Raw genomic sequence first — 21,096 nt, 5'->3', positions numbered from 1 at the left:
ATACAGCCGGGTAACTTGTAAACAGTCATTTCACGAAGTCTCGTCGACTTTACCAAAAGTATCAAACAATAATGCCTTCACAGTCACCGGCCCCAGTCAGTCCGACGTCACAGGCTCCAACTGTATGAGATACGAGCAATTGATATGTCAGTGTAACTAACAATCGAAATAGGTCACAGTACAGCCATCGCCTGAGACTATTCGGTCTTTACTTGAGAACGATACTAAAGCAAACATAATACCCGTCTTTAGTTTCATTTCTTCTGATTTTTTGACTCCTTCTGTTGCATATCTCAAGCTGAAAGAAGCTGCTCCTGCCGAATCCTACTCGTTCTTGTTTGAGAGCGCGTTCAATGGTGAGTCAATTGGCAGATACAGCTTTCTTGGGGCCGCACCTCGGAAAGTCATTACCACCGGTAACGGGTTTGGGCAAGACGTCGATCCGCTCCAGGTGCTCGAAACCGAGCTGGCACAGTATCATATGCTGAAAATGCCTGGACTACCTCCCATGTCTGGAGGTGCAATCGGATATGTTTCGTATGACTGTATAAAGTATTTTGAGCCCAAGACCGCTCGAGAACTGAAAGACAATCTCGGAATCCCTGAAAGCGTCATGATGCTGTTTGACACTATCGTCGCGTTTGATCACGTGTTCCAGCGAGCCCAGATCATTACGAACATACACACTACAGTTGAAAGTGCGGCCGAGTTTGACTTGGACGCTGCATTGGTCAAGGCTAAGGCGGCAATTCAGAATGTTGCAAATATTTTATATTCACCTACAGTCAAATTGCCTGAACAGCCTCCGATTTTGGAGAATATGCAGTACAAGTCAAACATTGGTCAAGAAGGGTACGAAAGCCACGTTCGCAAATTAAAGGAACATATTTATAAAGGTGATATTTTTCAAGGCGTTCCTTCACAGCGTCTTGCTAGGCCGACCAGTCTTCATCCATTCAACATTTACCGCCATCTAAGGACTGTGAATCCGTCGCCGTATATGTTTTACATTGACTATATTGACTTTCAGATTGTCGGCGCAAGTCCAGAACTGCTAGTTAAGTCTGAAGGCGGTCGGGTGCTGACACATCCAATTGCAGGGACGTTACCACGCGGTAAGACTCGCGAGGAAGATGATAGATTAGCGACCGAGCTCAAAAAGTCGCTCAAAGACCGGGCCGAGCACGTCATGCTTGTCGATCTGGCGCGAAACGACATCACCCGCGTGTGCGACCCGAAAACAACCAGCGTCGACCGGTTGATGGTGGTCGAGCGTTTTAGCCATGTCATGCATCTCGTGAGCCAGGTCTCCGGCGTCCTACGGCCCGACAAGACCAGGTTCGACGCTTTCAGAAGTGTGTTCCCGGCCGGCACTGTCTCGGGCGCGCCCAAAGTCCGGGCAATGCAGCTCATTTCAGAACTCGAAGGCGAACGGCGTGGAGTATATGCCGGCGCGGTTGGACATTGGGGGTATGAAGAGTCGAGCATGGATACCTGCATTGCGCTTCGAACCATGCTCGTCAAAGACGGTGTTGCGTACCTGCAAGCCGGCGGTGGCATTGTCTACGACTCTGACCCGTTCGACGAGTATGTCGAGAGTATGAACAAGCTTGGCGCAAACATCCGCACAATCACCGAGGCAGAGAAACTTTACATGAAAAGCAGTTAATTTTGATTATATTTTAGAGGAAATATATGTAATATATGTACAAGAGGCTGCCGTCGCCATCAACTTACAATGATGAATCAAACGCAGAGCGCAAATGGAAAACCACAAAAACACCAATACAAACACATCCTATCGTAACACGCAATGATGCCTCACTTCACTGCATTCAATGAACTCCTTTTTAAAATAAATAAAGTGCGCTAGATGCTATACTACAAAAGTTTTGAACGCAAAGAGGGTTTAAATGACGTACCCGCCCGTCGGCTGGATTTGGAACGACATGGCCGCGAGATCCTGGTTCGTGGGGAAGACCCGGATTGGGATCCTACAATCAAAAGTCTCGCAGCTGATACTATCGACGAAAGAGTACATTGACCCGCGCTCGTCCTGGTGCGTACACACGAACAGATCAGGGTTTTCAACCCGGGGTGGGGGTGACGACATTGACGGCCGCGAACTAGGTGCCATCGACCTTGCGTTCTTGAGTTCCTGCGTGACGGTCGACACTGCTGCGCTTGGAATCATCGGCTTGGTAGGTGAATCTTGTCTCTGTCGATAAGGCTCGGATCTGACTTCGGAGTCGTCCTCCTCAGCCTCGGCAAAAAAGTCGCCGATCATTGCGATGCTTGGCTTGACGGGCTCGATTGGCGTGGTCACAAACTCCAGCTTAACCGACCATCGCGAGAAGATGTACGAGGTGTCAAACTGTGCTGTGGCAGTTGTAGGGATGCAAAATGAAAACGACGCGCGTTTGGCCACCAACGTCGAGAATGCAGACTGAGCGTACACTTTTCTCGTCGCACGTTCGTTAAACGCAGGCGACCGTAATGATATTTCGGGGTCAATGACCTCGGTAGTCTCCAAGCTCGCGGTGATATGGTAGCACGGCAGAATGGAATTGGAAAAGTCGACGACCATGACGATGGTCTCACCAAGTTTATACACTGGCTTTGACAGCGTCAGGGTTGCTATTTTCTGCTTGTTGCGCGCAATCTCAAACACGTTATTTACCGCCAGCCCGTCGGCTGACATACTGCTCCGCTGTACAGCCAAGTCAACAGACTCCCGACATGACGAAGGCGCATTTGATTTTTCTGACGACACCGGCGAATCTGATCGTACATCATTATCGTGCTTTAATGTCAGTAGTGTATTCACATAATTTAAAAAATCGTCCAGCGATTCTTGCCGATTTTTGCCATTTTTCTCCTCGTTTGAGGACGGCCGTGAAGACTTGAATCCTTTGTCATTTTCATCTAACGGCTTTGTCACTGCCTCGTCCCGCAACTTGATGATTGGCGAAGTCAGTGAATGGACCGGTTGATTTCCACCGGAATCAATGTTTTGAAATACTCGGAACGGAAATTTGGTTACTTTAGGTTGCTGCATGCCTTTTCCTATCCGCTGAGTGCCAATTGATAGACTGTAACTGATCTTGAGTGCTTTACCTCTATATGACGGCGGTAACATTCGCGGCAGCATCATTTTGTAACTGTATGATTTTGATTCTCCAGGATATAGTCTGAGATCAACAAAAAGAAGAGACTGAGGTGTTGATATGATTGATATTGAATTAGAGCCTAAATATTATTAGCATTCATAGAGTGGGCCCGAGCAGTAGAAAACTTACTAGCCATAGACTTCATTTCCGCAATTGAACTGATTTCATTGCCATTCAATAAATTATTCAAGCCGTTACTGAGTCCAAACCCAAGACTCCATAAATATCCCCCATCATTTTTACCAGTCCCTAAACCAACAACACCACCTCCCATTTTCCCACCTACTATTCCTTGTTTCTTTGCGTTGTCAAAAACTGAAGTATTCACGAGAGATTCATCTAATGTGAACGAGCCCGACAATTGGGCATACCCCATCATCAAAGTTTCTCCTGACCGAGTCTTTGGTACTCGCAATGACGACCTCCGAGACGACACTGATGGCAATGTCGGAGACGGTAATCCGTTATTTATCGAGGTCTGTAGCAACTGTGGACTTGAGTCTCCGCCACCACTGGGAGCTTGAGTAGGTGTACCTGGAGGAATGCTTAATGAGCTATTTCTTCTCGACAGTTGTGGTGAGTTATGAATTGAATGCTGCGAATGCTGTGAATGCTGCGACGACGACCTCGAAGTCAATGGCGGTCTATCCGTACTCGGTCCCGTCTCCGGAATCGAGGCCACGCTCGACTTTCTCAGTCGTGAGCTCGAAATCGCTCTATGGAGCTCAGTCGGAGCGATATTTCGAAATGTGATTCTGCATTCAAGTTCCTCGCCGGCAAAATAAACCGGATCCCGAAATGCAACTTCGACCCGTAAAAACGACTGAGCCAGTTGGCCGGACATGGCTGAACACGGCTTTGTCTCGGTATGTGTGATACTTCGTATGGGCGAGTACTTACTTGCTTTTCGGTGCGAATAGTTTGATTTCCAACAATGCAATAAATTTAAAACATGGGCCATTTAAGGTTAAATTAGTGCTGATATCTAGCTGTCGATATGTCAAATTCGAAACTCTATCTAGCTCTTGTTTTAATCTTCTAGCAAATCTTCAACGAACAAAAGAAGCCCAATAAACACACAAAAGAACAGTCAAAAGAAATATAATTCTTTTGATATTTATAGAAATTAAAATCCAAAACTCCGGTGATAAAGCGCCAAAATCAGTCTTCGTGATGTAAGCGAAGTGAAAGCATTTTTCGTCCTATAAACCCAGTCATAGCTCATACAGCAGTAGCAGTAGGTGTATGGTCAACAGACATAAACCGTAATCCGCGTTGGAGAATCTTGATCTGTCGTTCAATATCATTGTCTCTCCACTCTCTATCAGTAGCAATCATGCACCGCCTACTGCAGAAAACGTATTCTACAACGACTTTCTGCAGTGCAATCACCATTTCTCTATACCGTCGCGGGGGCTTGAACCGTGTGTTTTCATCTAACATTTGTATAACAGGCTTCTGACAGTAACCGCACAAATCTGGAGGTAGTAGTCGAGGTTGAAGATGTGATGGGACGTAGCTCAGCATCGACTTCTTGGACACGATGTCATCCATTTCTGACAACGACACAAACTTCAGTATGACCCGAAGTATCGTCTCTTTAAGCGACGGTGGACCACCCAGCCATGCTAAACTAGGCGAAACTGGGTCTCGCTCCACTTTGTCTATGTCTTCATCAGACTCGCCACTGTTGTCGTCATCCTTATCATCGTACTCATTCCTAGGTATTTTACATACGAAATCAGTTAGCATTAACTTGGTATATGATGGCGTCACTTGAGTGTCCACTATCAGCTGCAGTAAGTTCATTGTTCCAACTTGACTAGGCACCGACTCTAAGTTATTTCCTCTTAGATCTAGCACTCTAAGATTGCTAAGCTGTGCAATTTGTGGCGGCAACCGTTCTAATCCACAACCAAGTCGTAACGTAGTGATGTGTGCAAATATCTCAAAGAACTTAGCTGGTAATCGGGCCAAAACCGTGTCTGAATACGTTCCTCGTGGTGCTATTCGGGACTTGACCGTCACTGATAAACTGCTCTTGCTCGCAATCTGCACGTCAATACTTCGTTTGCTCGGTAGGTCAATCTCAGATGTAAAATAGCTTGCGTGAATAAGTATATGACCGTCATCATTATGCGACGGCCGCCTTCTTTGAGCAGCATAATGGCCACTGGCTTGGTGTGCCCTGTGAAAGTTTTGACTCGGCCGACCTGCTTCTCCTCGCACTTCCAACATTTTAATTTCTCTGCTCAAGGGTCTCCTTCAATTCTACAGCTTTTTCGTCAAAATGTTGTCAGTTGTTAATGCAGAATTTCATCACGTTATGCACTCTGACAGGGACTATCTGACCGCTGCGGCTCAATCCGTCATCCCAAAACCTTAACCTTAATTTATGCTCTATTTACAACTTGCTCTGTACAGTAATTTATCGCAACTCCACGCCAAACTTGTCCGTCAAGCCCTTGCGAATAACTTCTTGAAGCTCGTTTACTTCCTCATTAAGCAGAGTCCTATGTTCGTTAACTACCAGTAGCACATCTGTCGACACACAAACTCACCGTTCCATTGACTGGAACCGGATTCTGTAGCATAAACTAGTCCGGCCCGTTTTAGGATGCGTAAACTTGTCAATCTTGTAATTTAGTAGCAGTCAATACCAGCTGTACAGTGTACATACCTGCTGAGCGTCCTCAACTAAATCACCAGCTGACTCACGTACAATGTCCATCAAATCATTGTCGTAAAAGCTATCAGCCGTTTCGCCTTGTTTGAGCCAGAACGCAATATCTCGATATGTACCGGGGTATTTTGAAAACTTTTCAAACTGGCTAACAACCCCTGGCACAAACTGGTTTAAAAAGCGCGGATCTTGTGACCAAAACAGCCGGATATCAGGAACTCCAAACAGAACCATCGCTAATCTCTCAAGACCTAAACCAAACGCCCACCCGACTCGCTCAGGATATCCTGCGTTTGCGAAAATTTCTTGGTGTGTTACGCCACAGCCAAAAATTTCTAGCCAGTCTCCTCCCCAAAACACTTCCATTTCCCAACTGGGGGAAGTGAAGGGAAATGTCGCGTCAATCCATCTGATTTGGAGTGGCTGATCTTTTAGGGCCTCGTCGTCAATCACAACGTTTTTAAAAACACCACTTACAACCATCTCTAGAGTTCGCTTTAAATGGTTCGTGATTGCGATGCAGACAGCCGGATCTTGTCCCTGTTGTATGGGATTGCCGTCGTGAAATGGCAATGTCTCGTCAATAATTGTAATTTCAGGTCGTGGTATTTTCTCTGTGTCGGCGTTAATCTTTGCAATAAAATCTTCTACAGACTCAACTCCTTCCGGCGACCACCATCTCCCACCTTCCATCTGATGAAATACAGGATAATGAGTACGATCAATTGCATCGCGTCTGTACACGTCTGCAGCAACCAAAAACCCTGGAGTAATTATATCTCTAAAACATTCAACTTGATGCGCTGAAGTATGTGTCCGAAGCACGTAATCTTTGTTTAGATAATAGGTATCAGTCTTGCTTCGGCCTGGATGATCTTTTGGAAAATGCAGCGAATCGAAGTTTTCGTAGACTGACACCTGCGACACAGGAAACTCTGCACGTGTGTACTCGCTCTCTGGAAACTTTGAAAAAATAATTTGTTTCAGCGTGCTCAGTGGGTGAGCTGGGTTCGTGAGTAGTCTTCGTCTCGTCAATCCTTCAATTGATGGCGTCACGTTCGTCCACTCGTCAGCAGCATAAACTTTACTAAACGGCTTATCAGATGGTTGAGTATCTCTTGCTCGTTTTATCTCTGTATTCCCTTCCGAGGAGACCTTTCGGATCTGGTGAGATACTGATTTGAACAATGACAATGAATCGTTCGGACTGAACAGTGCTCGCTGGCACGGCCTTAGCAACCGCATAGTGTTTTCTAAGGCACAATTGGCAAGTCACAGACTCTCGTGAACCTCTGATTCTAGCTCGATAAGTTAAAACCACGACGGAACCCGTATTGACCTTGAATTTGTTGTGAACATGCAGAATTGACTATAATAGATAGTCACGTGACCATAAGGTTCTACCAAATTTTGCTTTCCGAGTCGTCAAGGAAGGCCCAACACGGTTTGTTCATCAACAAATTATAGCATAGAATGGAGTCACTACGGACAATGTTCAGTACAATTCGAAGAACAAGTATGTGTTTAGTGTGATTTGCTTAAAACTGAAGCTAATTGGGTGTAGCACTACCGACAATTCAGCCTATTCTGTATCAGGTCCGATATGGTCACCAATATGGTATTTACACCAATTCTCCAGTGTATAGAGAGCATAGCTAAATAAAATAGCACCTCGATTCAACAAGATTAGAAAACAGTTCAAAGGGCGAGTCCCAGTCCGAACTGGTGGCTCAATCAAGGGCACGATGCTGGAGTTTGGAAACTACGGTCTGCGGTTACGATCTGACGGCATTCGGATCGCCGCGTCGCAGATGAAGGAGGCCGAGAACGTCATGATGCGTGTTATTCGTCCGCTGCCTGGTGTCCAACTGTTTCCTCGACTGTCGACCAACATTGCCGTGTGCACGAAAGGAAACGAGGTATGCTGTGTGTATCGCTAACGAATGCAAAGACTAATCGCACAATAGACTCGTATGGGAAAAGGAAAAGGACCATTTGATTATTGGGCAGTTCGTGTAGCAACTGGCAGGATTGTTCTCGAAATTGGCGGTGAATTGCACGAGCAGGTCGCAAAAGAGGCGCTGAGGTTAGCTGCGTCAAAGTTACCTGGTCTTTACGAGTTTGTCACCAAGCGCACAGATCACGCTGTTTTGGGGTTTGAGAAAATAGTTGCGGAACCAAAGCAGAACGCGTTTGAAAGATTGGCTGCAAACCCGACAAAAGCTTATGCGAACAAAGTGCTGGGCAAGTCACATAGCTATGCTACTTACAGAAGGTAAATCACTGTACATATACACAATCTTGTAAAATATCAAATTACTGTTATTGTCCGTATTAATTGTACCTTCTTACAGGTCTATGCCCATCATATATCTGACTAGTGTTAGTAAATAGGCGATAAAGCGTACAGTGACTTACGTCTCCATTATCCGCATGAACTTGGCAACAAACGCCTCCAAATGAAAAATCACTTTACTGCTTTGGTGCAGTCGATGTTCCTAATAATGCATTAGTGGTGAGTCTGGCAATGGCTTGACATCTTACGTAAAAAGCCGCCCATCGAACCACTTCTGGTTTTAGTTCGTTGTCAATCCGCGGTAGGAGTTTGAACAGCAAAGTCTGTGTGTTAATACAGATCAATTATATCCGCTTGAGTATTGCATACCTTAAGAATAACCTCTGCGGGAATGCAATGAGAGAGTAAATCATACAATTTGGCTCGCACCTTCAGAATTCTAAATGATCAGACAGGCCTTTGACAATCTCAAATTCACGCACCGTGCCGCAGTATGTTCTTGTATCATGTCGTCCGCAATGCTACTGACAACGACATCCCAGTCTGGATTTGGAATTGTAGTTGTCTCATCAAGCGTAGTGCTAGATTTAATCAGCATGCTGTACGTACACTAATATACATACACCATACTTTTGAGAATATACAGCTTCCAAAGTCAAAATTGCACGTCGCAAATTCCTCTGACTACTTTGCGAGATCTTAACCGCCAAAGCCTGCGGGATGCTAAATTTCTCCTTCTTTGCAACCTGCATCAGCACGTCCTCGATTTCAGTGTAACTTGGCGCTGAGACCCGGACAAGCAGTGTTCGTGAGCGGATGGGTGCGATGATGTTGGAAGTAGTGTTTGCTAGTAAAATCAAACGCAAATTCGGCGAGTATTTCTCCATGGTTCGTCGAAGTGCAGCTTGAGCGTCTCGTGTTAGTGAGTCTGCTTCGTTGATAATCACGACTAAATAATTAGCTTGAGTTCATGCAAATAATAGCAAGCACCCACCTTTGAATCGTTGTTTAGCTGAAATATCAACTTGCTGTGTTTGAGCTACCTCTTTCAACAAATCCTGGATGATCAGACGATCGTTATTTCCCATATCACTGAACCAGTTAGCAACGCTTATCACAGTTATAGCGCAGCAAACCTTGGTGTGATCTCCATATGGTAAATACTCGACACGACAGTAAATTCAAGTTTCCGGTTGCTAGGCGTTTGAAATACTCGCGAATCGATCTTGATCTTGTTCACGCCAGGGCCATACAGTTCCTTCAATGTAGCCACAATTCGTGTCTTCTTTCCAGCACCAGACGGTCCGTAAACTAATAAATGTGGAAAATCCCCACTCAGTGCCTGTCCTGTCAACAAGTGCACATGAAATCAAAGAATAATAGCTCACAAGGGATCGTAGTCTATCAGAGAGTTCTGGATGATATGACATCTGCTCAAGGCCTTTTGGCCTGTGTTTATCAACCCACAAAGACATTGTTCGTGTATTCAAGCTGTGGAAGCGATACGCCTTCTACTTTTGTCGATAGGAATGAAAAGTAATGGAACACGCGTCGACGCGCTCCAATACGTGTTTGTCAACATTAAGGGTATAGTGATACTTCAATACTATACCCTCATTTATTGTCAAATCTTCGAGAATATTTTCGTTGTGGAGAAAATCGGATACTTTTCCTTCGATACAAATAAAAAATTGTTTTGTGCAGTTAACTGAACGACAAAGACACTACTAGACTTACTAAGTAACTGTTTCTTTTTTGCAACAGTTAGATCATTATATCATGTTGCGACAAAATATCAGCAAGACCATTATGCAGACTGGTAGACGGCGGTCGGCTCAAAGTGTCATGACTTCAGTGCGGTCGCCACTGGTATCTCAATTCTCAAACGTTAAACCTGCTTGGAATTTGCCAGTCTCACAGTCCGCTCACGCACGTCGAATGTTTGCAACAGAAGCACCGAAGTCGGAAACATCTACAGAAGAACCTGTAGCTACAAAAGCACCTGAAGCTACAGAAGAAGCTACAGAAGAAGCTACAGAAGAAGCTCCAGAACTTTCAGAGACTGATAAGAAGTTGAAGGAGTTTGAGGAACAATTGGCGGCAAAGGACAAACAGTTTGCGGATATGAAGGACAAGTACCTTCGACAAGTTGCTGACTTCCGGAATTTACAAGAAACCACGAAGCGAGAAATTCAGAGCTCAAAGGACTTTGCTATTCAGAGATTTGCTCGGGATTTGCTGGACTCAGTCGATAATTTGGAACGTGCTTTAAATGTTGTTCCCGAGGAGAAGCAATCTGCAGAAGATGAGGCTAACACTGACAACATTCTTATTTCATTGTTTGACGGTGTCAAGATGACCCAACAAGTTTTAGAATCGACGCTCAAGCGTCACGGACTGGAGAAGATTGATCCGCTTGGCGAGAAGTTTGACCCTCATAAGCATGAAGCTACATTCGAAATTGCACAACCCGACAAAGAACCGGGCACTGTTTTCTTTGTCCAGCAGACTGGGTTCACTCTGAACAACCGCTTGCTGCGAGCAGCTAAGGTTGGTGTTGTCAAGGCAGCGTAATTGTCTCGGCGCACACTGGTGGAGATTGTCTGTGACGAGAGTCTCTTTCAGTGTCTCCTTAAGCACTATAATTATAGTCTTTTTTGGTGCGATTTTTGTACATAATTCTTCTCTGTATAAATGTAACGATTTAATATTGCTATCGTTATCTTGTATCTCAATTCTACAAAATATATGGTCATTGCATTCATACTAATCACAGCCTCGGTACAACCCGGATTTCATTTAAACTTCAAATATGCGGCTCATTATTGTAGTGCACGCCACGACGTACATTTTCAATCTGCTCAGAGACAAATTATATTAATAAATAATATATAGTTTAGTTAAATTAGCTTTTTTAGTATATTAGCAGACTATTAAGTGCACACAGTGACTGGATACTTCAATTGACTGCTTTAATTTGACATTCGAGTTAAACACTAAGATCAAGCAATAATCTAACACTGTGTCATAAGACCACTTGAACTAGCAGCAATCACACACAGAAGCTGCAAAATGTCGGGAACATCTCCAAGACCGTCTTTGCTCGAGCGACGAATATCTTCGGCTTCATCACGTTCAGTCGAGCTTGCCATGCCTCCAGATCTTGTTGCTTCTGTCCTGGTGTCAAACACATTAGTATTTGCCGGGCTCACAGGCAAAACCGATTTTGTACCGAGTACTATTGACGGACTACGAGACAGGGTCAATGAAATTTCGAACCACACTCTGATTCATTGGGGGTTGCTGCCTAGTTTTGGCCGAGTGTTTGCTGTCTTTCAATCATCAGAGATGGCACTGGTCGTACGGACACAGTTAAATGAGACAGTGTACAATGAAGAAAGCTCGTTGATCCGAGTATATTTTGCAGATGAGACGCCTATTCGGCCACTACTGCGGAAATCTGGAGACGGTGGAATGCCGAGCGCGATTGATCGAGAGAGGGACAATACGTATTTAAAACTTCCAGAATCAAAGACATTATTTCTGATATCTCCGCCTCCGTCACCACCTGTTGGCTGGGAGTCGACAGAAGAAGGACCACCGAATTTGGATCACGGGGTTGCTCCAGAAATTCTATCTCAGGCGCTCAACAAATTGACATTTATTGGAACGGATTCTGATCAAAATTACAATTCTTCATCGCCATCTTCAGACAAATCATATGGTGCTCAGATTTACGGCGAATTTAAAAGCAATGCGGCAACTCCAAGCTCATCAATAGTTGTCGTGCCTCCAGATCACATACTAGGCCAGCCAGGAATTGTGATTAGTGATTTCAGCACTTTGTCGGATCCAATAAAGCGTAGTGTTGCAGGTGTTCGAACTGAAAGGCCACCGATAGATGCTTGATATCACAATATGAGGTTCAAAAAGATGTGGTAATATAACGTATCTGATTTGGCTCTGGATATGGTGCGGTCAGACATAGGAGTTATTTTTGGTAATTGTGTTTGAATTACATCTCCCACAATAGTGTTGCTACAAAGTAAAATTACATTGATGGTGAATAATATACATTATGAATCAACCTTTTCCAAACTTATGTTCAATACCAGAACATTATTTCAAGGGCCAGCCTATGACTTGATAATGGAAGATCTATTGAGGGCTTCGATTAGTTCTGGTCGCGATTTCAAATCACGAATAGCCTCACTGTATGTGAACCATTTGCGTACTCTTCGATTTGACTCTGGCCAAACGTTTTCTTCCTTCTCGAGATCCATCTCGAAGAAGTGATATTCTGCTCTTGGAGGAATGATGTCTCCTCCGTTGGTATTCGGGACAAAAAGTTTTGGTGGCCGAAGATCGTCAATTACGCCCAGTGATTTGGTGATCTTCCCGATTATTCCTGCTTCCTCCCAGGCCTCGCGCATGGCAGCGTCTTCAGGCGTAGGCTCATCTGTTTCAAATCCACCTTTAGGCAGCACGAACTTATCCTGGCGTGCAGTTGAAGTGACCATGAGCACTTTTGTTTTATCGGCACTTAAAGCTATGACTCCAGACACTAAACGAGCACCAGAAGTTGAATATCCTGAAGTAAACACGTCAGAACTGGCAACAGGTAACTCTTTTCAAGACAGATATCATACTCTGCTTCTCGCGGCCTTCGCGAGCTACCATTGACCTGACTACGGGCTCCATTGCAGCATACAAGCTATAATCAAGAGATCGACACTGATCCTGAATATCACACAGGCCGTATGTGACGAAAATCAAATTGAACGTGAGAGCAATAATTAGGCAAATCTTATGCGTCCGACATTATGTCGATTTAAAGTTTAAAGACTCCCAAAATGGTAGTATCTTCAATATAGAGTATTTTCAGTTCTGCAGACAGATAGTACTCTATCACGTATCTACTTTTATTATCATATAGTGTTGATAGTGTTGATAGTGTTATTTAGTGTTGTTTAGTGTTGTTTAGTGTTTGCTATGACTGTATATATGAAGAAACAGCATCGGCTCACAAAGGCATAAACATGGCGCCGCCAATTAAGTCCGATATTGCCCCATTAAATAATCTATTCTATAGTTCAAATGTCCTTTAATTCTTCGATATAAAAACGCCACTAACATTGTAAGCGCGAAGTTATTGCGCAGAAAAACAATAAGTACACTCAAATTCAGCCTATCAACGTCGTCCTCTCAAAGCTTAGCAACTTCAACAAAAGCATATATACATATGATACTACACATTTAAGCTTTATACGTATAAATGTTGTATATCTAAAGCATAATCGCATATACAGTTTAGCACATTTGACCACACCACTTCTCTTTCACTTTTGCATTTCGTCACCAAAACCAGACCCGAGTTAGCTCTGTTGTCCTATTCAAAACACTCAAAACCACAGCAAAAATGGCATCACAGGCATATTTGTCATTGAAGGAGGAGGTCGACAAAGAGGAGATCATTTCTAGCTTGGCCGAGGAGATGCCGAAATACAAGCCAATCTTTGAGAGAGCTGCCGGTACTGATGCTCCTGATCTTAGCAAGCGATGTAAGTTGAAATCTAGCTGGATGGTGCTAATTTGGATAAAGTACAATAATACTAATGTGTTTCAGACGGCTCTACTGCAACCAAATATGATCCTCGGTACGAACATCTGCAAACTAGGATCTTTTCAAAGTTTATTAACATCAATTATTAGATTTCCTAACCAGAATCAGACTGCTCACTGCTGGTAAGTTCAATTATAATAAATTAGTGACTGTCATACTTTCAGATTCTAATCACTCCATTTTACAGGCAAAACTATGTCGACTACTACAAATGTGTTAATGCTAAGGGTAAGGATTTCGCTCCCTGTGCGCAGTTCAAGACTGGGTTCATGATGTTGTGTCCTCAGACTTGGGTCGATAAGTGGGACGAGCAACGAGGTATGTCTTTTATTATTCAAACTACTCTGAACAGCCATTCTTATCGTTTCTTGCAGAAAACGGAAACTTTGTCGGAGATCTTTCACCATAAACGGTTACAATTATTATATTTATTCAATTGGTTAGAATATCGGGAAATTGTCAATATGATTGTGTTCATTCCTCTTTGGTTTCATCCCTCGGTCGTATGTCGTTAGTTGTCCGTATATGTATAGCTTGGCTTGCCTGCTTTTGCATAATTTTACCATATTTACACAAAATATCTGCGTACTCCTTCAACCCTATAGATTATTTGGCGTCAATTGTCTTCATCGTATCGCACGAGTCTATTAGAGCTATTGATATACGATTGTACTCTTGTCAATCTGTAGCTGCTCGTAGTGTAAAAGTCAATCGCGTGTGTTACCCGGTCTTAGTTCAGAGTATCGCAATCAGCGTGTGGGGGACATAGGAACGCGACGCGTCTTATTTGGTTTATTTATTGACTACGTCAATTCGCGCGCATAACAGTGGTCAATTGGATCATGGCCGATATACGGAAGTTTTTTGGTTCAAAACCAAACAGCTCGTCTCCACCAAACCCAGCTGTAAGTGTTTGCGATCTGCAGCGTATGTTGATTAACTCAAATGTAACAGGCATCAAAACCAGCAAAAGAGGCATCGTTAAAGAAACAGCCTGCACGATCTTCAAAAGTTGCGAAATCTAAAAGTGCCGGTAGAGTTTAAGAATGTCTTGCTGCAATTTAATCACATTAACTTGACTTGTAGACTCCGATGATGACAATGATGGAGATTACATGGAAGTTGATGATAGTGAATTGGAAGTGATTGGAGAGAGGTTAACAGACTGAATTTTGACAGAACAATCGTGATTGACTGTGTTTAGCAAATCTCAAAAGCGTTCATCGAGTACTCGAAGGTCGGTACATGTTAACAATGGCTTACCAAAATTTTAACCGGAATAGAGAAGCAACTGCTCCTTCGAAAAAAGCTAAAGTCGAACAAACGGACGTCGAAGTCTCGTCTTACTTTGGATCGAGTCAAATTGCTGTGAAGAGATCAAGCACAACTACTGCGTCTGCAAAACCCAGGTCAGATGTTGCTCCTGCTACTGCCGTGTCTAAACCAAGAAAGACAGCTAAGAAAGCTCCTGCAAAAGTGCAGGCAAACGAGGACGAGGACGACGACGACGACGACGACGACGACGACGACGACGAATATGGTCCGTCAGATGTTGATGAAGATGACTCCGATATGGCACTGTCGCAACCGACAAAAGCTGAGAAGGTGAAACCAGGAAGCAAACGGAAAGCTACCAATGAATCGAGAGAATTAGCTGCATCAGCGCCAAAACAATCTCCTGTGAAAAAAGCATTGCCTGGTAAAAAGGCTTCACCCGTAAAGAAGGCTGCTTCTAAACCAACGTCACCGCAAGCTGAGCTTGAAGAACAAATAGCACCAGCACCTGAAAAGAAGAAGTACAGATACTGATTTGCAATTATCGAAGAAAACTGATCTTGGCTAGGTTCAGCTACAAGGACATGAAGGCCCGTCAAGAAGCCGTTAACAGACCGCTCGAGGCTGAGCCCGCTGAGTTACCTGTTGGCCAAGATAATTGTCTTGCTGGGCTTACATTTGTCTTCACTGGTATTCTTAAGACTTTACCTAGAAACGATGGTGTCGATCTAGTTAAAAGATATGGAGGGTAGGACAGCTATAGAATTTATATACTGCTGCTCTAACTGGCTTTAGTCGTGTAACTACAGCTCCATCCCGGAATACGTCATACATTGTTCTCGGTGAAGAGGCTGGTGAGAAAAAGTTAGAGATTATCAAAAAATTGAGCATCCACACGGTAGATGAAGAAGGGCTCTTCAAGCTGATTAGAGAATTACCGGCAAATGGCGGTAACACGGAAGCAGGCAAGAAATATGCAGCTAAACAAGCAGCAGAAGAAAAGAAAGTCAAAGACACAGCTCAAGCTATGGCTGCTGCCGAGTCTCAAAAATCCACCCCCTCGGCTCCAGGCTCTCAAAAAGCACCGCCAACCAACTCACTTTTGTGGACCGACAAATATGCGCCTACAAGTTTGAAGGATATTTGTGGCAACAAGACGTTAGTCACCAGGTTAGAGACTTGGCTTAACAGGTGGTCCGATAGTCTGCATAGTGGCTTCAAAAAGCCAGGACCGGATGGTAGTTCAGTTTTTAGAGCTATGATGATTACTGGGCCTCCCGGTATTGGAAAGACGACATCTGCTCATCTGGTGGCAAAACTTTTGGGTTATGATATCATTGAAACCAATGCCAGTGATGCGAGAAGCAAAAACATTATTGCTGTATGTGGAATGGAAGTTTATACACTTTAGTTGCTAATATGGCATAGGAAACTTTTGCCGGTGTTCTCGACAATTCGTCCTTGATGGGTTATTTTGGTACCAGCAACAAGGTCGCTGACGAGAAGAAAAAGAAAATTGTTTTGATTATGGATGAGGTTGACGGTATGTCGGCCGGTGATCGCGGTGGTGTTGGCCAGATGGTCCAGATTTGCAAGGCTACACACGTATGTGACTGAAACGCGTGTAAGAAAACACTAACCTGGTTCAGATCCCAATAATTTTGATTTGCAATGACTACAGTTTACCAAAAATGCGACCTTTTGATAAAGTGGCATTCAAGTTAGCATTCCGACGACCTGATGCCGCTGCGATCCGATCACGAATTCTGTCGATTGCATATAGAGAAGGGTTGGCAATCCCGACGCCAGTTATTGACCAGCTCGTTCAAGGTTCCCATTCTGATATCCGGCAAATCATCAACTTGCTCTCGACTTTCCGTGTAACCGCAAAGTCAATGGATTTTGATCAGGGCAAGGCAATGTCGAAGGCTTGGGAGAAGCATATTGTCATGAAGCCTTTTGACATTTGCTCGCAGCTTTTAGGCGGTTCACTGTTTGTACCTGGTAATAAGAGCACGTTGAACGATAAAATCGAGCTGTACTTTAACGATCACGATTTCTCCCCGCTTATGATTCAAGAAAACTATCTTCGAACGCGACCGAACTTGGCACGCAATAGCCAGGCAGGGCGAGAATCAATATTGAAAAATTTGGAACTTATCGATCGTGCTGCGTCATCTATATCTGATGGTGACCTTTGTGATCGAATGATCCACGGAACCCAGCAGCAGTGGAGTTTGATGCCGCTCCACGGCGTCCTGTCTACTGTGAGACCGTCTGCTTATATTTGTGGGCCGGGTACAGAACAATACGGTTTTACGAGCTGGCTGGGTAATTTCTCCAAGGGAAATAAGCTGATGCGTTATCTACAAGAGATTCAATCGCATACTAGGTTAAGAATTTCTGGAGACCGCTATGAAGTTCGGCTGCAATACTTGAACGCGTTTTTTAACCGGCTGTACGGACCAATTGCGAAAGACGGCAACGATGGGGTCGAGGAAACAATTGGTTTCATGGACGACTATTTCCTAACCAAAGAAGACTTTGACGCAATCATGGAACTAGGTGTCGGCACCGTCAATAGCGAAGACTTGTGGAAGAAAGTGCCGACCGCGACTAAAACCGCGTTTACAAGGAAGTACAATGCAATGGACCATCCGATTCCGTTTATCAAAGCAAGTGCGATTGTGGACCCGAAGAAAGAGAAGGTCAAGAAGGAAATACCGGACTTGGAAGAAGCTTTGGACGACGTGATTGATGACGAAGATGAGGGCGACGACGGTAAGGAAGAAGTTGTGGATGAAAATGCGGACCTTGCGGCGGACAAGTACATCAAGAAGCCAAAGGCCGTGAAAGCGACTGGAAAAGGAAAGGCTGCGGCGACGAAGGGTAAACGCAAAGCCAAATAAATCAATACATGAACTAGATATTTTACAGCATCTACTGTACAATTATTACAATGATAAACGACCTTTGAAATCTTTCGCCGCCCAATCTGGAAGTTCAGTTTGGTATTCCCACTTTTCAGTTTTCGAGCCGTATCTTGTAAGGTAAGTAACATACAATTCGGTTGCATAAAATACGTACTTTTGAGCATGAAGCCAAAGCTCCAAATCGTTTAATCCAGGATCGGTATACAAGTCCGTCTCACAAATTTCGCACTTTTCTCCTGACAGCTTCTCGCCTTCACTTCGTTTGCTCTCCTCGAGTAACTCTTCGTATGCAACACTCATCGCTTCATCATACTTCCCCATTCGCGCCAACTTGACAACAATGTCGTCGTCACTGCCAGCACCAGACTTACCTAGATCGGGACCGAAGACTCGTCTGTTTGCGTATATTGGGTCGTTGGCGATAGGATGGCCGAGAAATTGTAAATGCACGCGAATTTGATGGGTTCGACCTGTGAGTGGGCGGCCTAAATTTGACGTTAGTCAATATGCAAGATTCAAAATGTGTCACGCACATTTGACAACGCTCGCGGTGCCGTTATAAGAGATCCGGTTGAAAATGGTCGTAGCCGCTTTACCACCGTCGAGCTTGACACGGTTAAGCCCGAGCTTCGGGTCAACAGTCAAGACAGGCATGTCACAGGTGACTTCACCATCGGGGAACTCGCCAATGACTCTAGCGACGTACTCTTTGTAAACTGTTCGCTCACGCAGACGCTCGCTCATTTTCTGTGCTGCTTTTGCGGTTCGGGCCATGAACATGATGCCAGACGTTAGTCTGTCTAAACGGTGGCAAGCTGTACTTGTCAGTAGAAATACGGATTATGTTGGGAAAGTCATACGGTGAACGGCAAGACCCATTTCGTGCTTCATAATCTCAGTCACAGTATTAAACCTGTATCTGCCAGTAGGATGAACTGGAACGCCAGATGGTTTGTTAATTGCAATGATATCGTCGTCCTGGAACACAATGTTGACTGGTTTTGCCGTGACTGGAGGTTCATGTCTGTGTATGCGATGACTGATTCTGTCTCCGTTTCGAATGATACTGTCTGCAGTAGCAATCTTGCCATTCAGCGTCACGCGGCCAGAATCAAGGGCTTGCTTCTGTAGTAAGGTTAGTTTATGCTGCTTATCAGTATAGGATACAACGCACATAATAACCAGCATCTCGATCTCTGAATTCATTTACAAAAACATCTAAAATGTTCTTGTTTCGCCATCGTTCTTTGCAGTATGTCAAATATGTGAAATAATACGGTGGCACCTTCCTCAGACCATCTCCTAGCACATACTGCGCTCCTTGAGACACCTCATCGTGAATTGTGACCGTCTTATAGTGCTTGGTTCCTTCTTCTTGAGACTGGCCCAATACCTCGCCCAGCGTAGACTGTTTTGCATCTAGAGCTTGCCGCCTGACTCTAAACCCCGCGAGGTCGTACTGTTTTGTGTGACTAGGATAGAACTGCCGAGAACTACTTTCTGGCAAACTCTGATCCGCGCTTCGCTTCTTCTCATTCATTATGCTGCTTCCTACAATCACCTCCAATTCTTCTTGCTCTTTCGGCACCTTATCCCCGTCGCCTGTAAGTGCAACAGCCGGCGAAGTCGCAGAAGTAGCCATCGTCACTGTCCGTCCGCGGTTCGCAAATGCGTCCGCTAATATTACTCGTCTCAAATACACTTTCAACTGCCTTAGTGTCTAATCCGTCACTTCTCCTCCTATTCAAACAAATTTCTCGCGCTGTTCAAAATTTCGATACGAAATTTTTTGGACAATTCTGTGTGCGGCTCGTTAAGGTTTATAGACGCGGAACTTACCGTCAAGCAGGTCTTGACTTGCCATCTGAAATATACAATATTACAATATAAATAGATTGTCCGTGTAATATATTAAATGATTAAAATCACACTACAGAAACAGAATCTTACTGGCTTTTTGCGCCTTTCGCAGATTTGAATTGCGCATTTCTCTTCGCTCTTTCAATGAAAGCGGTCTTGAAGGTAATTCTGTAGCTCCAGCTTTGTCGTCAGTCGAACTAGTGCTTTCAAATGTTCCAGAGTTGAATTTCTGAATAAGTTTTTTTTGCAAAAAAGAACTCTGCTTGGGAGAATGTAAACGAGAGCTGTCAAGTTGATTTGGTAACTGCCCTTCTTGATTTGGTACTGTATTCCAAATCCCGTCTGTGACAGTTTCAAGCACATCATCATCGCTTTCTGTTGCAGAATCCGTCTCTGTGGCAGGCTTTTTAAGTCTTAACGGTGACTTGACTGGAGATCCAATGTGGGCCAATAGACTAGCCGTCGGTTTCATTGGACTCATCAACAACAACGATAGCTTTGACGACTTTGTGGCTTTGCTTCCATCATTATAGACCTCCTGCAATTTTTCATCATTCTGTTGATTCAGCATCGCATGGGTGAAATCTTTGGCATTTGCCGGAGTACGAATTTGATTTAAAATAACCTGCTCGAACTTTGCATCATGTTGAGAAGCAGCTTGTTTCCGTGCAATATCAAATAATTCGTCTTCAACCATACGAAACCTCTCATCGCCTTTGATCATACATTCCGTTTCTTGCACTTGAGACGTCTTATGATTACTCGTTTTCGCCTCATAAACATTTAGAACTGATAGATCTGATAGATCTGATAGTGTTTCTTTGTGCTCGCTAACCACAACCTTTTCTCTATGACTGGTAGTTTGGTGGCTCTTTGGCTCTTTAATTTGACCTACTTTGACTGCCTGACTCTTTCTTGGTGACTTTATCTTTATCTGACTAGATTCAACGTTATTCCATGGCAGTCGTCGCTTCTCAGCTTTCCCAATATCCGTCATATAAGGTAGAACGTACTATATGGGTGAAATGCATGTAAATCAGCCATTAACTTTTTTGAGTTTAGAAATATATCGTGCGGCGTTGGGCGGAAACTTTAATGAAATTCATGACGAAATCAGTTCTCGACAAACGAAACTAGATTCAGTAATCTGTAGTACAGTATTAAACTCGTGCTTAATTCAGGTTAAAGTTGAGTGAGGTTTACTAGGGAATTTTTATGGAGGTTAGTGAAGGAAGCACTCGTCCGACAGAGGACGA

At 44.1% G+C, this 21,096-nt stretch overlaps 13 protein-coding genes across 13 annotated transcripts; 6 read left to right on the top strand and 7 right to left on the bottom strand.

Moving 5' to 3' along the window:
- Nucleotides 1-42: 42 nt before the first annotated feature.
- V1512DRAFT_236745 (ADC synthase) lies at nucleotides 43-1,669 on the top strand (the record flags this gene model as incomplete). Its single annotated transcript, XM_066914131.1, has 2 exons — nucleotides 43-122; nucleotides 173-1,669. The coding sequence occupies exons 1-2, from the start codon at nucleotides 72-74 to the stop codon at nucleotides 1,667-1,669; spliced, it is 1,548 nt and encodes a 515-aa protein (XP_066772075.1). The 5' UTR covers nucleotides 43-71.
- On the bottom strand, nucleotides 1,656-4,097 carry V1512DRAFT_290512 (Rgp1-domain-containing protein). Its single transcript, XM_066918217.1, has 2 exons — nucleotides 3,300-4,097; nucleotides 1,656-3,249 (listed from the first exon to the last, which is right to left on the bottom strand). The coding sequence occupies exons 1-2, from the start codon at nucleotides 4,012-4,014 to the stop codon at nucleotides 1,910-1,912; spliced, it is 2,055 nt and encodes a 684-aa protein (XP_066772074.1). The 5' UTR covers nucleotides 4,015-4,097; the 3' UTR covers nucleotides 1,656-1,909.
- A 220-nt stretch (nucleotides 4,098-4,317) lies between these two features.
- Nucleotides 4,318-5,567, bottom strand: V1512DRAFT_133762 (uncharacterized protein). The gene has a single exon (XM_066912973.1). It carries the CDS (start codon nucleotides 5,406-5,408, stop codon nucleotides 4,392-4,394), a length of 1,017 nt encoding a protein of 338 aa, XP_066772073.1. The 5' UTR covers nucleotides 5,409-5,567; the 3' UTR covers nucleotides 4,318-4,391.
- Nucleotides 5,568-5,598: 31 nt separating this feature from the next.
- V1512DRAFT_205667 (uncharacterized protein) lies at nucleotides 5,599-7,098 on the bottom strand (the record flags this gene model as incomplete). The annotated part of the gene is made up of 3 exons (XM_066913365.1): nucleotides 5,599-5,683; nucleotides 5,732-5,805; nucleotides 5,851-7,098. The coding sequence occupies 3 exons, from the start codon at nucleotides 7,096-7,098 to the stop codon at nucleotides 5,599-5,601; spliced, it is 1,407 nt and encodes a 468-aa protein (XP_066772072.1).
- Nucleotides 7,099-7,163: 65 nt separating this feature from the next.
- V1512DRAFT_260993 (mitochondrial 54S ribosomal protein uL16m) lies at nucleotides 7,164-8,187 on the top strand. Its single transcript, XM_066915973.1, has 5 exons — nucleotides 7,164-7,184; nucleotides 7,232-7,369; nucleotides 7,418-7,471; nucleotides 7,522-7,772; nucleotides 7,821-8,187. The coding sequence occupies exons 2-5, from the start codon at nucleotides 7,327-7,329 to the stop codon at nucleotides 8,130-8,132; spliced, it is 660 nt and encodes a 219-aa protein (XP_066772071.1). The 5' UTR covers nucleotides 7,164-7,184; nucleotides 7,232-7,326; the 3' UTR covers nucleotides 8,133-8,187.
- V1512DRAFT_290508 (P-loop containing nucleoside triphosphate hydrolase protein) lies at nucleotides 8,067-9,754 on the bottom strand. The gene is made up of 9 exons (XM_066918216.1): nucleotides 9,538-9,754; nucleotides 9,286-9,491; nucleotides 9,144-9,241; nucleotides 8,780-9,098; nucleotides 8,632-8,730; nucleotides 8,519-8,588; nucleotides 8,398-8,472; nucleotides 8,272-8,351; nucleotides 8,067-8,226 (listed from the first exon to the last, which is right to left on the bottom strand). Exons 1-9 carry the CDS (start codon nucleotides 9,622-9,624, stop codon nucleotides 8,202-8,204), a joined length of 1,059 nt encoding a protein of 352 aa, XP_066772070.1. The 5' UTR covers nucleotides 9,625-9,754; the 3' UTR covers nucleotides 8,067-8,201.
- A 48-nt stretch (nucleotides 9,755-9,802) lies between these two features.
- V1512DRAFT_260989 (GrpE-domain-containing protein) lies at nucleotides 9,803-10,915 on the top strand. The gene has a single exon (XM_066915972.1). The coding sequence runs from the start codon at nucleotides 9,929-9,931 to the stop codon at nucleotides 10,721-10,723; it is 795 nt and encodes a 264-aa protein (XP_066772069.1). The 5' UTR covers nucleotides 9,803-9,928; the 3' UTR covers nucleotides 10,724-10,915.
- An 81-nt stretch (nucleotides 10,916-10,996) lies between these two features.
- V1512DRAFT_133683 (Calcipressin-domain-containing protein) lies at nucleotides 10,997-12,222 on the top strand. Its single transcript, XM_066912971.1, has one exon. It carries the CDS (start codon nucleotides 11,222-11,224, stop codon nucleotides 12,056-12,058), a length of 837 nt encoding a protein of 278 aa, XP_066772068.1. The 5' UTR covers nucleotides 10,997-11,221; the 3' UTR covers nucleotides 12,059-12,222.
- Nucleotides 12,185-12,933, bottom strand: V1512DRAFT_260987 (NUDIX hydrolase domain-like protein). Its single transcript, XM_066915971.1, has 2 exons — nucleotides 12,799-12,933; nucleotides 12,185-12,740 (listed from the first exon to the last, which is right to left on the bottom strand). The coding sequence occupies exons 1-2, from the start codon at nucleotides 12,848-12,850 to the stop codon at nucleotides 12,286-12,288; spliced, it is 507 nt and encodes a 168-aa protein (XP_066772067.1). The 5' UTR covers nucleotides 12,851-12,933; the 3' UTR covers nucleotides 12,185-12,285.
- A 542-nt stretch (nucleotides 12,934-13,475) lies between these two features.
- Nucleotides 13,476-14,452, top strand: V1512DRAFT_260983 (cytochrome c oxidase, subunit VIb). Its single transcript, XM_066915970.1, has 5 exons — nucleotides 13,476-13,710; nucleotides 13,776-13,806; nucleotides 13,862-13,894; nucleotides 13,960-14,090; nucleotides 14,147-14,452. The coding sequence occupies exons 1-5, from the start codon at nucleotides 13,569-13,571 to the stop codon at nucleotides 14,179-14,181; spliced, it is 372 nt and encodes a 123-aa protein (XP_066772066.1). The 5' UTR covers nucleotides 13,476-13,568; the 3' UTR covers nucleotides 14,182-14,452.
- Nucleotides 14,453-15,026: 574 nt separating this feature from the next.
- Nucleotides 15,027-17,956, top strand: V1512DRAFT_205778 (replication factor RFC1 C terminal domain-containing protein; the record flags this gene model as incomplete). The annotated part of the gene is made up of 5 exons (XM_066913369.1): nucleotides 15,027-15,568; nucleotides 15,598-15,795; nucleotides 15,843-16,428; nucleotides 16,476-16,652; nucleotides 16,697-17,956. 5 exons carry the CDS (start codon nucleotides 15,027-15,029, stop codon nucleotides 17,954-17,956), a joined length of 2,763 nt encoding a protein of 920 aa, XP_066772065.1.
- Nucleotides 17,957-18,001: 45 nt separating this feature from the next.
- On the bottom strand, nucleotides 18,002-19,520 carry V1512DRAFT_206447 (pseudouridine synthase; the record flags this gene model as incomplete). The annotated part of the gene is made up of 5 exons (XM_066913385.1): nucleotides 18,002-18,089; nucleotides 18,135-18,465; nucleotides 18,514-18,795; nucleotides 18,841-19,105; nucleotides 19,155-19,520. The coding sequence occupies 5 exons, from the start codon at nucleotides 19,518-19,520 to the stop codon at nucleotides 18,002-18,004; spliced, it is 1,332 nt and encodes a 443-aa protein (XP_066772064.1).
- Nucleotides 19,521-19,910: 390 nt separating this feature from the next.
- V1512DRAFT_246934 (uncharacterized protein) lies at nucleotides 19,911-20,837 on the bottom strand (the record flags this gene model as incomplete). The annotated part of the gene is made up of 1 exon (XM_066914461.1): nucleotides 19,911-20,837. The coding sequence occupies one exon, from the start codon at nucleotides 20,835-20,837 to the stop codon at nucleotides 19,911-19,913; it is 927 nt and encodes a 308-aa protein (XP_066772063.1).
- Between the last annotated feature and the right edge of the window lie 259 nt (nucleotides 20,838-21,096).

This window comes from Lipomyces arxii (assembly GCF_038497795.1).
Source record: "Lipomyces arxii strain Phaff 12-163 unplaced genomic scaffold V1512scaffold_5, whole genome shotgun sequence".
Classification (NCBI taxonomy): Eukaryota; Fungi; Ascomycota; class Lipomycetes; order Lipomycetales; family Lipomycetaceae; genus Lipomyces; species Lipomyces arxii.
Note: the sequence above shows the minus strand (reverse complement) of the source record. Positions and strands in the feature narration are given on the sequence as shown.

What these genes read in the sequence shown, in the direction of transcription:
- V1512DRAFT_290508 (XM_066918216.1), bottom strand. Translation starts at nt 9,624, where the DNA reads ATGTCTTTGTGGGTTGATAAACACAGGCCAAAAGGCCTTGAGCAGATG. An exon ending in AGCTAAACAACGATTCAAAG is followed by an intron (nt 9,099 to 9,143) that starts GTGGGTGCTTGC and finishes CTAATTATTTAG; the next exon opens with TCGTGATTATCAACGAAGCA. An exon ending in TTCGATGGGCGGCTTTTTAC is followed by an intron (nt 8,352 to 8,397) that starts GTAAGATGTCAA and finishes ATGCATTATTAG; the next exon opens with GAACATCGACTGCACCAAAG.
- V1512DRAFT_290512 (XM_066918217.1), bottom strand. Translation starts at nt 4,014, where the DNA reads ATGTCCGGCCAACTGGCTCAGTCGTTTTTACGGGTCGAAGTTGCATTT. An exon ending in GGAAATGAAGTCTATGGCTA is followed by an intron (nt 3,250 to 3,299) that starts GTAAGTTTTCTA and finishes AATAATATTTAG; the next exon opens with GCTCTAATTCAATATCAATC.
- V1512DRAFT_133683 (XM_066912971.1), top strand. Translation starts at nt 11,222, where the DNA reads ATGTCGGGAACATCTCCAAGACCGTCTTTGCTCGAGCGACGAATATCT.
- V1512DRAFT_133762 (XM_066912973.1), bottom strand. Translation starts at nt 5,408, where the DNA reads ATGTTGGAAGTGCGAGGAGAAGCAGGTCGGCCGAGTCAAAACTTTCAC.
- V1512DRAFT_260989 (XM_066915972.1), top strand. Translation starts at nt 9,929, where the DNA reads ATGTTGCGACAAAATATCAGCAAGACCATTATGCAGACTGGTAGACGG.
- V1512DRAFT_260987 (XM_066915971.1), bottom strand. Translation starts at nt 12,850, where the DNA reads ATGGAGCCCGTAGTCAGGTCAATGGTAGCTCGCGAAGGCCGCGAGAAG. An exon ending in CGAAGGCCGCGAGAAGCAGA is followed by an intron (nt 12,741 to 12,798) that starts GTATGATATCTG and finishes TGTTTACTTCAG; the next exon opens with GATATTCAACTTCTGGTGCT.
- V1512DRAFT_260993 (XM_066915973.1), top strand. Translation starts at nt 7,327, where the DNA reads ATGGAGTCACTACGGACAATGTTCAGTACAATTCGAAGAACAA. An exon ending in CAGTACAATTCGAAGAACAA is followed by an intron (nt 7,370 to 7,417) that starts GTATGTGTTTAG and finishes AATTGGGTGTAG; the next exon opens with CACTACCGACAATTCAGCCT. An exon ending in CCGATATGGTCACCAATATG is followed by an intron (nt 7,472 to 7,521) that starts GTATTTACACCA and finishes TAAATAAAATAG; the next exon opens with CACCTCGATTCAACAAGATT.
- V1512DRAFT_260983 (XM_066915970.1), top strand. Translation starts at nt 13,569, where the DNA reads ATGGCATCACAGGCATATTTGTCATTGAAGGAGGAGGTCGACAAAGAG. An exon ending in AATCAGACTGCTCACTGCTG is followed by an intron (nt 13,895 to 13,959) that starts GTAAGTTCAATT and finishes TCCATTTTACAG; the next exon opens with GCAAAACTATGTCGACTACT. An exon ending in TAAGTGGGACGAGCAACGAG is followed by an intron (nt 14,091 to 14,146) that starts GTATGTCTTTTA and finishes CGTTTCTTGCAG; the next exon opens with AAAACGGAAACTTTGTCGGA.